Source organism: Condylura cristata, unplaced genomic scaffold, assembly GCF_000260355.1.
Source record: "Condylura cristata isolate star-nosed mole 26May11 unplaced genomic scaffold, ConCri1.0 scaffold00028, whole genome shotgun sequence".
In the NCBI taxonomy this organism is placed as follows: Eukaryota; Metazoa; Chordata; class Mammalia; order Eulipotyphla; family Talpidae; genus Condylura; species Condylura cristata.
This window is the reverse complement of record NW_004567129.1, coordinates 3833963-3848363: the sequence shown is the minus strand read 5'-3', so window position 1 is coordinate 3848363 and position 14401 is coordinate 3833963. Positions and strand designations below refer to the sequence as shown.

Below are 14401 nucleotides of genomic sequence, written 5' to 3'. Positions count from 1 at the left end.
CACAACTAGATTAGCAGGGAAGATGAGGTAGTGAAATATGGATTTGTTGAGAGCAGGAATTATAGGCACTGGCAGCAGGCAAGGTGGAGTTAGGGAATGTGGAGGGCGGACCCCAGTTCCTATAAGCCAGTAGCCTTTTGTTCGCTCATGACATCCTGTCACACTGTGCTCATCACAGCTTGGATTTCTTGTCACTACCTTTCTGTGCTATCATGTGGGAGTGAGGAAAGCCTGGCCCAGCTTTGAGCGGGTTTTCCAGCATGGTCTGCGAGGAGCTCAGCACGGCCCCTCTCCTCTTGTGAGACTTCACAGGATAGCCACAGGATAGTGCTTCAGTTGCTCTCAGCCTTTCCTGGTCCCAAATGTTGTATGTCCAGAAGAAAGTAATATCCTTTCTAGCTTTTAAAAGGTCGTTTAGCTCCTTTGCCCTACACATCTTAGGCTGAGCAGCTCTTGTGAGGCTGGAGCAGGAAGCCACCCTGACTCCTGACCGGCTCTTGCCTTGCTGGTGCTAGTTGTGCTGCTACATGTGTCTGTTCAGGTCATCCTGGACCCTTGGCTCTGAGCAAGTTTCCATAGTTTCTAGTCTGGAGTCCTCTTGGTCGGGTGTGCAGTGGGGAAGGCCCAGACCCTAACTAACGTCTGTGAGTGGTTTGGTCAGACAGTGTTTGGGGGTGTGGGCTTTTCTGGAGGGGGGCTGTGAGTGAGCACTCCACTAGACCAGCAGCTGGTGGTAGCACTGTTGGGGCTCAGAGAGAGAGAGGGAAAGAGATGAGGAACTGGCCCAAACAAGTGTAACCAGGGCCCCAGATTTGTACCTCAGTGGGATATGAAAATGGCAAGGCCGACAGACCTAGGAATTCCCAAGTTTATGTTTGAATAAACAGGAGAGTCCAGAATCCACCTTGGAGACATGTCAAGCTGGACCAGAATGCCTCCGCCAGGTCCCAGAGGATCACTCTCTGGGTTCCTGTGTTAACAATGGTGGTTGTTGAGAGGTTATAAAAACAAGGAATTATTTCTTGTCATTAAGGACTTCTTTTCTGTAGCTAGCAGCTTTTATTAAAGTAGCAGCCCCCTTTTCTACTTTCTCCCTTAGATGCTTTGGTGACATACAAGCCCTTTGAGCCAAGAGGACTTTGTGTGATTTCTCCACTGGTTTCCTGCTGTAGAACCCAGCAAATAGCAGCCATGCCTCAGTCTTCACACTCCCAGGATCGAGGAGATGCCTCTTTATATTGTGAGGGTGGGGGGTGCAGCAAATGAAAAGTAAACCCCAGGCAAACAAGCTTTCAGCTTTCATGGCATCTGCTCTGAAAGTCTGAATACTTCTCCACACCCATTTTGTTCCGTTTACAAACTAGGTCACTCCAACTGCAGAAATAGAAAGAAATAGAATCTTTGTGAGCTCCTGGAATGTTTCCTCACTGAGGCTAAATGAGAGATGAGCTGAACACAAAAATTTTACTCAGGAAAACTTAGAAAAGGAAAATGAAAAACAACCAGCTAAGAACAAGGTTGAACTGGTGCCCTTCTCTAGGGTGGGGCTTCTCCTCGGGAATGTTCAGGGGGTTACAGGGGGGTGTTCCATACTGCCCACTCCTCTTCTGTAAGTGGGAAAATGCCATTAGACACCTTCTGTTTACCTTGGGCTCCCTCTTTTATTACACTAGGCTGCGATGCTTTGAGGAATTAAAAGCACAGCATTTTGAGGCTGTGGCAGGATAGTCATTTTTATTAACTGCATCAGATACAGTATGGAGTGGAGGATGTGCTATGTTTTCTTCTAGGGCACTTGAACTGAGAAAATTACTGGCCAGTGGGTTGGCTAGAAATGCTGAGGAAGGAGGCAGCTAGAATTATTTTTGAATTCAGGATGTTTTTGACTCTTCATTCACTCTTTTGAAAGTGGTGATATTGAATAGTTTCATTTTCAGTGTTCATGCCTCTTCTGTCGGATAATCTTAAGGGAACGTGGAAAGGAGTGATTGCTCAGAGTTGTTTTTGTTTTCCATTCCTAGGTCTGTGGTTTACCAGCAGAGTTCAAAAGAATCTGCCACTTTGCAGCCATTTTTCACGTTGCAGCTGGACATCCAGTCTGATAAGATACGCACAGTCCAGGACGCACTGGAGAGCTTGGTGGCCAGAGAGTCTGTCCAAGGCTATACCACAAAAACCAAACAGGAGGTGTGTGCTCGGCTGGTCTCGAGCCTTTGAGCTGAGGCCTTCTGGGGTGTGGGAAGTGCTCAGAATTAGTGTGAGGAGGAGTGAAATTGAGTTCTCCCTCTTAAACCAGTGGCTTAAGTTTCCTGAACTAAATGGTTCCCCGTTTAATAAAATGGTTGAAGTAGATGCTCCTAATAACTCCAATTAGCACTGAATCACACAGCAGAAGGTAATGGTATTTTGGGTGGTTTTTCTGTTCCGAGCTACCTTTGATTTTTCTGGCGGTCTAATCCTGACCTGGAGTCTGCACCACCTCTGGCATGGGCTGGTGGCTCAGTGACCTTCCTGCTATTCTGGAACACAGTTCTTGAGGTTCCTGAGGACTGATCTTCAGGGACTTTCACAAGCAGAAATTGTTCTTATGCCTGTTTCTCTTTGATTCATCTGAAAGAGATCAGTCTTGGTGTCCTTCAGTCTCAAGGAACAAGAAGAACAGATTATAGCTCAGTGTGGGGGTGGAGATCAGTTCCCGGCTGTCCCAAAGGTCCATGCGTGCCAGCCTGCGGTTCTGCACCGAGCACGTCACTGTTGCACGTCATGGTTGTGTCTGAGCTGTGGCAGTGTGTCCCTGGGTGGCTTCTAGCCTTGCCTAGTGCTTATTCTGAGGACCGGTTTCTCCCTTCCTGTGCCTGCAGCAGTTAAATGTTCACTTTGGATAGAGGGTGTGGGTTGAGGTAGAGAGCAAAAGCCAATTCATTCTAAATAACAGGTTTGGGGGACTGAGCTGAGAAAAACATCGGGGGAGCCTTCATGTTGAAGCAGAAAGAGGTGCACTGCTCCAGGGCCATGGTTGTGGAAGCAAGTACCAGTAAGGTTGAGAATGCTCAGAGATGTAGGTGTTTAATGAAGGAAGACTTTGGGCAGTTTGTCGACATATAACACATTTTTTCTGTAATGTGATTTGTTTGTGTGTGTTTTCTTTTTTGAAATGTTAATTTAGAGGTCTGAACTTTTTTTCCTCTGGGAACACGTTCATGGTAAAATAGGGATATGTGAAATATTTGCTAGAAAGAAAAAGCGATTCTCTAGGTGATTAGAAATGTGCCTCATTTGCCTGGAGACCTAAAATACACATTCAAGAATTTAAAGTTAGCTGCTCAGTGACCAGCCTGAAAGGTTTAGTCAGAAGTCTGGGCCACTAGTGCCTCCCTGGTGGCCTAAGGGTTAAGTCTCAATGCTCTCACCACTGTGGCCTGAGTTCAATTCCCAGCCGGGGGAACCCACATAGGCTCAGCAGACCTCTCCTTTCAGGCCCGCTGCTCCCCTCAGCAGTGTATTTCATTAAACCTACCTATTCTGCTCCCAACTGTCTGGTAAATCCTCTCATCCTCCGCACCTCCAGTCTACACCCCAGTTCTTCTATGTCCCCCACCCCCCAAAAAAAAAACCTGGGCCATGGGCACTGATCTGTGCTTGAGGCAGCATGTGTCTCCCCGCCGGTTCCCCCCCATCTCCCCCAACACACACAAACTCAGGGGCACACACTCAGGCATGTGCCAGGACCCAGGGTCTCGGGGCCTTGCCTCAGGTATTGATTGTTGAGCGGGAGCCACATTTTCCATTCATCGCAAGTACTGGCTGGGTGCAGAGCCACTGAAATATGGACGCAGCAGGAATGCAGAGAAGCCGAGGGTGGTTTGCACAGCTGGACCCTGGAGTAGCGGGATGACGGGTGAGGGAGAGTCATAATCCTAATAAGCCCAAGTATGGTCCCTGCCGAGTCCAAAGCCCTCAGTGACCCTTACTCACATCCGCGGTGCTTGCCGAGAGAGCTTTCTTGGTGCTTTACCAGTGTTGCCCCCGTATAGAGAAGGCATGAAGGAGTACATAAATGTGGAGAACAGTGAAGAGATTAAGTATTATTTGTGAGCTTGGGTCTTAATAAAAATTGAGTTTATTAGACCTGAACAGACATTTCAGTAGCAAACTAAATTGATAAAATTCAAAATGTTACAAAAACTAATAGATAGCTTTAGGGTTATTTAAAACATCGGATTCGAGTAACACATTGACTTCAATTTTATCCTTTCCATGAATTACTAAAAAACAAGTTAGTACATAACATTATTCCAAGTGCTACTATGTTGGCTTTTGTATTTTTATGCCACCTCTTTCAGTGCCACAGCAGACATTCTTAACTTGGAGTTCATAGGTATGCCCAGGACCCAGAGGGTGCTCTGTGGTTGTGTTCACAGGGACCTATCTCGGTAGCTTTCTAAAATTCTCCTAAGCGCCTGCAGCCCCAAGTGTGGAGTTGTCTCTCTGAGAGGCCTTTGAATGGAAGGCGGGGTCCTCTCTAGAAGCCGGACAGACCCTGTGTTCTGTGTCTTAGGTTGAGATCAGTCGAAGAGTGACTTTGGAAAAACTGCCCCCTGTTCTCGTGCTGCACCTGAAACGCTTTGTCTACGAGAAGACTGGTGGATGCCAGAAGCTTATCAAAAATATTGAGTATCCTGTGGACTTGGAAATTAGCAAAGGTAAAAACACAGTAGGTGGGAAACTTCATGGTGGCAGGACCCTCAAAGCCAGCAAGCTGCTGTGCATCTCTCTGTGCTGGCAACACTCAGGATGCTCTTTTGTGGTCTTTTTATTGTAAATGTCTTCTCGTAGACATTTAAAATTCTCCTTAAAGTGACTTCTTAAAATGAAATATCAAATTTAATAGACCTTATATAACCTTACTAAAATAGGGCCTCTTTGTTCATCAAAACAAACATTGTTGTCCTCTAAGAATGGATTGTGGTACACAGTCATTTTACTTATACTCTGTACTCAAAACAGTGTTCACCAGCCTGGTTAACTGCCCTTTTTAGTAAATTGAGAATGCTCACAGGCTAGTGAGGTTAGCCTGGCCTCTGGCTGCAGTGGTTTGTGTGTTCGGTTTGTGGCACTTCGTCAGTCGGCTGGGTCGCTGGGCTCAGCTGCGCACCAGCACTCTTTGACCAAAGCCCTAAGTCAAAGTGGTCTTGAGAAAGTGCAGCTTGAAGGAAACTGCCTCTCAGCGGTTGAAGCTAAGAATGCCTGGTGTCTCCGTGAGGCGTGGCCGGGAGCAGAGACTTCACTCAGCGCCTAGATACATCTGCCTGGCTATGTGTCCCCATACTGACTTCGTGTGCGTGGATTGTGTGCTCGGGATGCGTATTGTCAGTATTAGCTGCACCTCACGTGCTTTGAGGGGGGGGGGATAGGAAGGTGGCCTGGTTAGTTCGTGGAGGGATACCCAAGGAGGAGCCGGCAATGGCTGCCAGAGCAGACCCTGGCAGGAAGCGTACCCCTTAGAATGGGGTTCCAGCCTGGCACAGCTGCCGGCCGAGCCTTTCCTTGCAGAAATTGCCTGGCTGTTCTACCTGGTGAAATAAAATATACTTTAATTTTTCGGTTTTGGGGCACTGTTTCCCCCTTTCCCACTTTAAAGTGAACAACTCTTTTCTCTTAAGTTTTAAAAGAACATCTGCGTTTAAAGAGTGTTCTAGCATGAGGTTATTGGTATATTGCTTATAATTTCTTAACATAGACAAGTTGCTGGTTGTCTCACTAGCATTGTGCAACTACTGTTCTTCATGGCTTCGTTTTTACGCAAATGAGGGGATGGAGTTTGGCCTCATTTTCCCGGCCCACCCAGGGGATGGTGCTCACCCCTTGCTGCTGTTACTCTCAGCCTTTCTGTAAGTGCTTTTATAGATTCAAGCTATTGATGTTTTGTCTTTCAGAACTGCTTTCTCCTGGAGTTAAAAATAAGAATTTTAAATGCCACAGAACCTATAGGCTATTTGCAGGTGAGTAAACTTAGACCCTCCTTTGTTAAGTGATGATAAAAAGCCTCCTACCCAGGCATGGGTGATTTTACCACACCACTACTTAATGTGGAGAATGGATCACTCTGTCCTATCCCTGTGGACTTTATAATTCAAAAATTTGAAAATATATTTTAACTGAACTGAGGTATTTGGAGTTAAGAGCATCAGCCTGGCTCAAAGCTAAGCCCAGCAGAAGACTATGGTGGCCGGACTGGTGATGTGAACACGTGCCCTGTCCCCAGCCTGGTCCTGCTTCGCAGCACTGTCAAGCTACCTGGGCTCCTCCAAAGGGGCACCAGCAGGTATCCCTTCACCGAGGGCAGGTAGTCGCTGACCCAGGACACAGGTCCATCTTATCTCCTGGCTGCCTGCGGAGCTCCTTTCATTGTTTTTCTTTGTAGTCAGGTTTTAACACCTTGGAGGGTTTTGTATTTTTAAGATTTATTTATTCATACAGAATTGGGGTACAGGCCAGAGATGCAGGGTGTGAGAGGATTCACCAGAGACAGAGTGGGGAGCAGAACAGGCAGGGTGACTAAATACTCTGCTCACTGGAGCAGCAGGCAGGACAGGAGCGGTCTGCCACGCCACGTGGGTCAGCTCCCTGGCCGGGGGTCGAACACGTGCTGCAGTGGCTGTGATAGCTTCACAGTGCTGTGCTTCAACCCGTTGTGCCACGAGGGAGGTTTTACAGTTTTTAAGAGAGAGCACAGATTCCTTTATTTTTTTCTTTCTTTTAAAGAAAAGAAAACTTAGACCTCTGGGGTATAGGCCAGAGATGGAGTGGGTAGGGGGTAGTGAGAAGATTCGCCAGAGACAGAGTGGGGAGCAGAGCAGGCAGACCTACTGAAATCCATTGCTGAGAGGAGCAGCAGGCAGGTCAGGAGAGGTCTGCTGTGCCATGTGGTCACCTCCAGGGCAGGGTCACCTCTGGGGCAGGATCAAACTCAGGTCGTGGCTTTCATGAGACTTAATCCCTAGGCACCAGGGAGGCCCTTTATAGCTCTTTTGATGTTGCTGTTTGCAACAATTATGTTAATTATGTTTGCATTCATGGGCTTTTTTAAATTTTTAACTAGAGTCCCCAATAATTCTTTATTATTTTTTAAAATACTATAATAGTTTATTTTTACATCATTTTGGGCCTTTTCCCATTTCAGTTGTAATCCCCCTGGGCTTCCCATCACCAAATCACCCATGTGCCATCACCATAGTCATTCCTGACTGTTTTTATCAGAAGTTTCTAGCTTCCCTGTCATTCCTCCTTTTGTGTTGCTTTTGGTGAACCTTTTGGAATTTTTTTAAAAAGTTCTGGCCATTGAAAACCCTCTTGAGGTGGCTGAGCCCTGCCACTAGACCCCGCTATCCTGCGAGTGTATGTTCTCCCTAACATATGGTTTCCCCATGCAATAAGAGAACAGCAGCTCAAAGAGGAGCCTCAGCACTGACTGCAGTGCACAGCGGCCTTTAACCTGCCCTTGGGACTGTCCCTCCTAGGTTCTAGGAAGCCAGATATGATTCTGGTTGTGGGTGAGGGTTGAGCCGCGTTATTCGAAGGTCTTTGGCCCATTTACTTGATCTTCTCACTAAAACTGTTCCTTCGGATTTTCTCTTTTCTCCTAAGGCAAGCTGATAGGGCTCCTCCAGCAAGGTGTTGCGAGGAAGCTTGCTCTCCTTGTCTCCAGCCCTATGTGGCCTACCTTGGGGCAGCAACTTTGGGGCCTCCGTGGGCTCCCTGGAGTTTGGCACCTGGGCCCCATGGGTGATGGAGTGTTTCTTTGTCTTCTCCCTGGAGCTGTCTCTGTTGGGGCCCTTATGAGAGAAGACTAATGCTTATCTCCTGGTTGGGCCCAGTGTGAAGAGGGGCTGCTCTCCCCTCTTGCCCTTGGAGCCCTCACTGAGTCTCCCAATCTCAGAACAAGGTCACAGTATGTTAGAATTTACTGTGAAGTGCAAGTAGACAAATACTTTAAAAAGTGCATACGCTTTTTAACAAACTTGATTCTCAGTTTTGTTCCCTTTGGAGGACTCATCAAGTCCACGGGACAGTCCCACACTGGTGATGAGGTGCTGTGAAGGAACCGGGATGCGAGCCGCATGCTCTTACTCTCTTTTGAGCTTTTAGAATGAGTCTTACAGGAAATACAGACTAAACGCTTTAAATCCTTCAAATTCACTGAATAAAAAAGCCCTCATTCAAATCAATTAGGTCTTGGAGGTGAAAATCCAAGATAGAATCCCCAAAGCAGATTGCTGGCCGTGACTCACATGGATTAAGCAAAGGCTTGTATTGGTCCTTCGCTGGTTTTGCCACAGAACCCTCCAGTCTTGCCAGCCACCGTGACCAGTCATGTCTGTTGTCTGTCCAGGGCTGGGGGAAGTGGCCACCATCTACTCCAACCCCCTGGCCTGTGGCTTACTTGGGTCTGTCTGGGGCCTGGCCTTCTAGCCAGCTAAAGCCACTGTCAGCGGATTCAGGCCTCCTCAGAAGTGGGAGCTGTTGTTGAGCTGCGGACCCAGGGGCTCATGCTGAGCAGCCCCCTCCAGCCAGGTGCTATGCGGCCATGGCCCTGAGGTTGGCACACAACTCACTGGACACTCAGCATCCTCCAGTCTGGTGTCTGCTGCTGGACACCCTGCCCTCTTCTTCCTAGAAGGGAAGTAGGAGACCTTTCCTTGTCTGGAATATCTCATCTCATCTGCCAACAGAGATGTTGGCTTTAGGTCTTTCACTCAGACTTTTTGTTAGAATTACCAAAATTTAAAAAAAGTAACAAGTAGTGTTTTTCAGTTAAAATGTAGCAAATACTGGGTCCTCCCTGGTGGTGCAACAGGTTAAAGTGCAGCACTACAGAAGCTAGCCTAGCTGCAAAGGCCTCAGCATGGGTTCAGTCCCCAACCTGGGAGCTGACCACATGGTGCAACAGACCTCTCCTCTCTCTTGTTCACTGCTAGCCTCAGCAGTGTATTTCAATCGATATACCTGTCCTGCTCCCCACTTTGTCTCTGGTGAATCCTCTCACCGCCGCTGCACCTCTGGCCTGTACCCCATTTCTGTATGCATAAATAAATCTTTAAAAAATGTAGCAATACTAGAACTTTGTTTTTTTTTTTTTTTAAGATTTATTTATGCATACAGAACTGAGTACAGGCCAGAGGTGCAGGGGCAATAAAAAGATTCATAAGAGACAGAGCAGGGAGCAGAACAGGCATATTGACAAAGTACACTGCTGAGGGGACCAGCGGGTGGGTCAGGAGAGGCCTGCTGTGCCATGTGGGTCAGCTCCCTGGCTGGGGATCGAACCCATGCTAGTTTCACAGCACTGCGCTCCAACCCATTGCACCACCAGGGAGGGCCCTAGAAATTCTTTTTAAAAGGAAGAAGAGTAATGACTAGAACCACTGCGGCTGGTTGCTGCATAGCTGCATGGCAGCCAGCAGTCCCGGCGTCCTTCTGGGTGGGTACTGTTACACGCCCTGCAAAACCCAAGGGTCTCGTTCTTTCCTGTAACGTAAGTGAATGTCTGCTCTGCCAAGTACTCTTCAGCTATTTTGTGAAGAACAGCTACTGCACTATAACAATTCACTAGTTATTCCTTCTAGTGAGCTTTTAGGTTTTTCCCATTTTTCTTCACTGTTATAATCTATTTGTCTGAGATCAAGGTGATTTCTTTTGAAAGGCCTAGAAGTGGAGTTGGCCAGTTAGGTGTGAGCATGTCTGGGTTTCCGGGTGTTGTGCAGAGGGTGGACATCGGCTGTGTTCCATTGCTGCTGTGCTTTCCCGGCCCCTCCTGGTGATGTGTGGGCATGGCTGACGGTCCTGCCTGCAGCTCCACGTCATGGGCTTTTTTTTCAGTTGCTTGTCCGCTAGTGAGCATTCAACTGTGTAAAGACGTCTGTGTGCAACTTTTTGTTGTAAACTGCTCGAGGTTTTCGACTTTTGGTGTGATTGCCTTGTGTGGTCACATCTCTGTCCCACCGCTTTGGGTGGGAGCCCCAAACTGGGTGTGCAGTGCATCTTACCGGGCCCCCGCGGGCCCTCTCTTCCAGTGGTCTACCATCATGGCAGCAGCGCAACCGGGGGCCACTACACCACAGACGTCTTCCAGATCGGTCTGAACGGCTGGCTGCGCATCGATGACCAGGCGGTCAAGGTGATTAACCAGTACCAGGTGGTGAAGCCCACTGCCGACCGCACGGCCTACCTCCTGTATTACCGCCGCGTGGACCTGCTGTAGCCGCTGCGCCACCTGCGGCCCCACTGACTCCCATCCTGTCTTCAGCGGCTCTGCAGAGACACTCTTCCTCCCTTTTGAAAAAGTGGGCTAGAGTGAAAAGGAGACGCCTGGGGTTTGTGTGCGACATCCTTTATGTTGACTTCTAACTTCCAGATCAAAATCATTTGGTTGAAACAGACTATCACTTGATTTAAGAAAATACACCAAAACCCACACTTCTGAAATAATGCCGATTCCTGAGTAAGAAGGGGGAACTTGCGATTGAGTCCCAGTCTAATTGCTTAGTAGAATAAATCCTGCACCAGCAACACCTGTAAATTTGTGAAAAATGAATTTTATCTTTCCTTAAACAATAAATTTTTTAATCCATCGTACTTTCCTCCCCCACCCTTTAGTTTTTGATAAATGATAAAAATGAGCCAGTTATCAGAGAAGAAATAGTTCTTCAAACGCAAAATAAACACAAAAAATAAGTTGCTGGTTCCTAACAAGAAGATCACCTTCTAATTGTGCGAAGAGAAACTGCTTACCTCCGCGTTGCAGATCAAATATTTGGAGATGTTAAGGGGTTAGTCACATAGATGGGTGATTGTAACTTTATTGCCATTAAAAGATTTGAAATTGCATTCGTGCTTCTGTGTACACAATGAAAAGTGGGCAAAATAACGAAGGTGGATATTTCCCTATGTCTGCTGTTTAATTCTGCTATCTACTCTTCTATAATGCCGCGTCTCTAATTGTACACAGTTTAGTGATATCTTAGGAGTATAAAGTTGTCGCCCATCAATAAAAATCACAACGTTGGTTTAAAGCGGAGCTGGCGTTTCTTTGTGTGTGTCTGTCCCATGGCCCCAGTTGAGACGTGGGTGCCACTTGCTCGTTCTTCCTAGCTCCCTCACTAATGATTTGGGCAGATGGAGTTTTTGCGTCATCACATACCAGAAAAGGGGCGATACGCTCCCTTTCCCTGTTTCTCTCCCAGTGTTTTCACTGTTACTAAAGGGATGGCTTTCTGGTAGAACACCGACCCAGCTACTGGGCTAAGTCTTAGCAGCACCCCACATTAACAGCACCCTCGGCTCTGGCACAGACACATCCTCCCACACGGGAGGTGGAGAGGAGAGACATCCGTGTGCACCAGGCCCTGCGGTACCTCTGCTCCGCTGCCCTCAGTTTCCCCTGTGACATCCCCAGCCTCTCCCTCACCGCACATGGCCTGTGCTCTGTGTTTGTGTTTGCTTCTTAAAACGGCAGGACTGACATTGCCATCTCCCCTGCTTCCTTGTTGTCATCCTCTTCTGATTTGCTCGGTTAACTTGCTCGTCGCATTACAAATAAACTATGTGGCAAAAGGCTCTACATTTTTTATGAACCCAGGAGTCTGGAGTCCTCTGAATGGGACGGCCTATCTGACCTGAGGACTCTGCCTCCTTCACTGGTGCTCCTCACTCACCCCACAGAAGGCTTTGCTGTTGATGCCCCCCCCCCCCCAGGCGGCTGCTGTTGTCCGCTCCAGGATTCGGGAAGAGGCTGGAGAGCGCAGTTGGCAGAGCGGCCTGTCTCCAAATTTTAAAACACACATACTATTCAGATGGGAAAAATCTCTCAAGTAACATTCGGGGGTTTCTATATAATCCTGAAGATGCCAAGGCTGGGATTTTTGTCAAGTCCCAAATAGGTCAGAAATGATTGAGATCTCTTGAAACTTGCTTTTAAAAGGTCTCAAGTCTCTTTCAGGAGTGGTTGGCGGTGAGTTTGTGCCAGCGGGCTATGCCAGTGTCTTGGCCAGCTGGTCACGGACAACAGCACTGTCCACTTAAGGCTGTCGTCCCTCGACGGCACAGCTGGTTGGTTTCATTCAGCCATTGGGTAGCCTGCATGGAACTTGTTTGCTTGCTTGGTTTGGAAGAGAGCATTGTAACCCCACACCCCCTAACTTTCCAGCTGTGTTTATGAGCCAGATGGAGCGTCTCAACTTGGTATAAGAGAAAGCTCAGCATAGCCTGCTGCAGAGAGAAAAGGCTCAGAAGGGGACTGTAGCTGTAGCAAGGAGATGCCAGCTGGAATGAAGAATTCCCAGCTTTTGGTCCCTGAAAGGCCTTAGATGGAGCCCTAGCCTGGCCAGAGCTGGAGAACGTTTTAATGAGCAGAATTTTCTAGGGTACCAGGTAAATTGTGGGGTTATCCATATTAGCTGTCCTTGAAATCTAGAACTCCATGTTCGTTGTTCTGTGCTGAAATGTTTGTAGGTTTCCAGGTCATTTGCCTGGCTTTAGATTGTTTCGTATTGAGGATATAAATTTCAGTGATTTCCTGTCACCAGCTTTTGACTTGTCGTTTTGGTGCTTTTAGCCTCTTGGGGCTGAAGCTGTTGTTGGAAGAAGATACTCTTTAATGTGTGCTTCCTACTAACAACAACTTGGAAGTTCATGCATGGGGAAGAACATGGTGAGGTCCTGTCTGGTTTATTTGTAGTTGGCCTAGTAGCCAACGATGTGCTTGAGCCTCCAGTTTCCACTCAGAATGAAAGTGACCGTCACTTCATTTTCAGGTTTGCATGACCGTCATTCAGCATTGTCATCAACACGTGTCATTTTCTCTCCCTTTGTGGGGTGTCTGGTGATCTCTCTCAGACTGTTCGTACTTGACCAGGCCATCTGATTAGAAAGCTGAGGTGGCAGCCCATCAGCGCCGTCCCCAAGGGCCAGAGAGCAGAGTGTGGACAGCCACCAGCCTCTCAATCTACTGCGTGAGGCCGTGAGAAGAACTTGAGTCAGTCCCTTCGAGCTGCTCTGGGGGTGCCTAGTACATTGCAGACAAGGAGACCCCAGGCTTCTGTTTCTTCAGCTCAAGAAACAAGCTTTTCTGGTGGACCACCCCCAGGGAAAGCAGTGTCTGTGACACTATTTCCTGAGGGTCAGTGCTCTTAAGGAAACATCAGACAAGATCTTACAGTTTAACAATAGGCCAAATCTAGCAAAGTCACGTTCCAAACCAGTTCTGTGGGTCATGTGGTTTATCCTCGAAGGTCAATCACATCAGATAGCCATGAGGCAGACTTTTTCCTCATCCAAGCTTCTTTCTGTGGCTTCTAAGACTGTGTTTGGGTTTTTAAAAATGTTTTGTTCATCCTTTGGACTGGCCATTCCCAATTTTCTGGTTCCCATTGGAGAAAGGATTTCTGTTTTCTCATGAACTCCTCTGTGTATATTTGCCCTTTGTTTTATTTAGCATTTGTTTAAAAAAAAAAAAAAAGATGGTTTTCTGCCAAGTAAAATACTGGGGTGGCGTCATTTGTTCTCTGTCAAACCATAATATCAAGAGAGTGTGGGTTCACTTTTCGAGGAACGCCTGTTATGTTGTCATGTTTGGGGGGCTGGGTAAACCATTGCCCTGTGTTTTTGATTTTTTGTTTTTTAAAATAGGATCTTTTTTGACATCCTAACCCACCCACAGTTTGTTTTTGCTGGGCCTTTGGCGTGGATCTGCCTGTGGCTAGCCCTAGGATTCGGGCCTTGGGTCCGGCGAGCTGACCTTGAGCTCCCCGCTGAAAAGTGAGTCTTCTCACGTACTTCCTGAGGATTTAAGGGCTCTGCATGATTTAATAAAAGTAATTCCTCCACTTTAGCTAGAGATTGGCAGCCTGTGTGCCAGTGTGGATTCTCTTCCTGGTCTGAGAGTAGGCTGCTCTTGTTCGTGGGGGAGCTTCTGGTCAGTTCCACTTACTGTTGCTTAAATGCTGCGGTTGCCTGGGGCCAGGTTCCCTGCTTGCATGCTGCTGCGAGTGGCTTGCTCCTCTGCCTTCCCAGCCAACACACACCCAGCACCCCCCACCCCCCCATTTTCATGTGATTTTTGCAATGATGTCAGTTAAATTTATAATGAGCTCAATTCACTTTCTAGGAAGATAGCACACCCCCGATAATGCTGTGTCCACTGTACAGCCGGGGGGCCTGGCTGGGCTCTTCTCCAAGCCCCTCCCCCTTCACACCTGTCCCTGACTGCTCTGTCACTTGCCCTTGGGAGTAAAGTGGGGTAGCAGGCTGGGCAAAGAGCTAGATGAACTCCATGTTGGTAGACTTGAAGCAGTGTCCACAGAGGAATGAAACCACACAGCAGGTGTTCCAGGCTCACCTCCAG

General features: G+C 47.7%; 1 protein-coding gene across 1 annotated transcript in view; it reads left to right on the top strand.

The window, feature by feature from the left end:
- The window catches only part of USP10 (ubiquitin specific peptidase 10), a 65735-nt gene extending 54666 nt beyond the window's left edge, over positions 1–11069 (top strand). The window contains exons 11-14 of the mRNA XM_004690149.2: positions 2022–2187; positions 4559–4703; positions 5937–6002; positions 10074–11069. Of these exons, the coding sequence (XP_004690206.1) occupies positions 2022–2187; positions 4559–4703; positions 5937–6002; positions 10074–10261 (565 nt within the window). The 3' untranslated portion in view covers positions 10262–11069. The remainder of the gene's footprint in view (positions 1–2021; positions 2188–4558; positions 4704–5936; positions 6003–10073) is intronic.
- The last annotated feature ends 3332 nt before the right edge of the window (positions 11070–14401 follow it).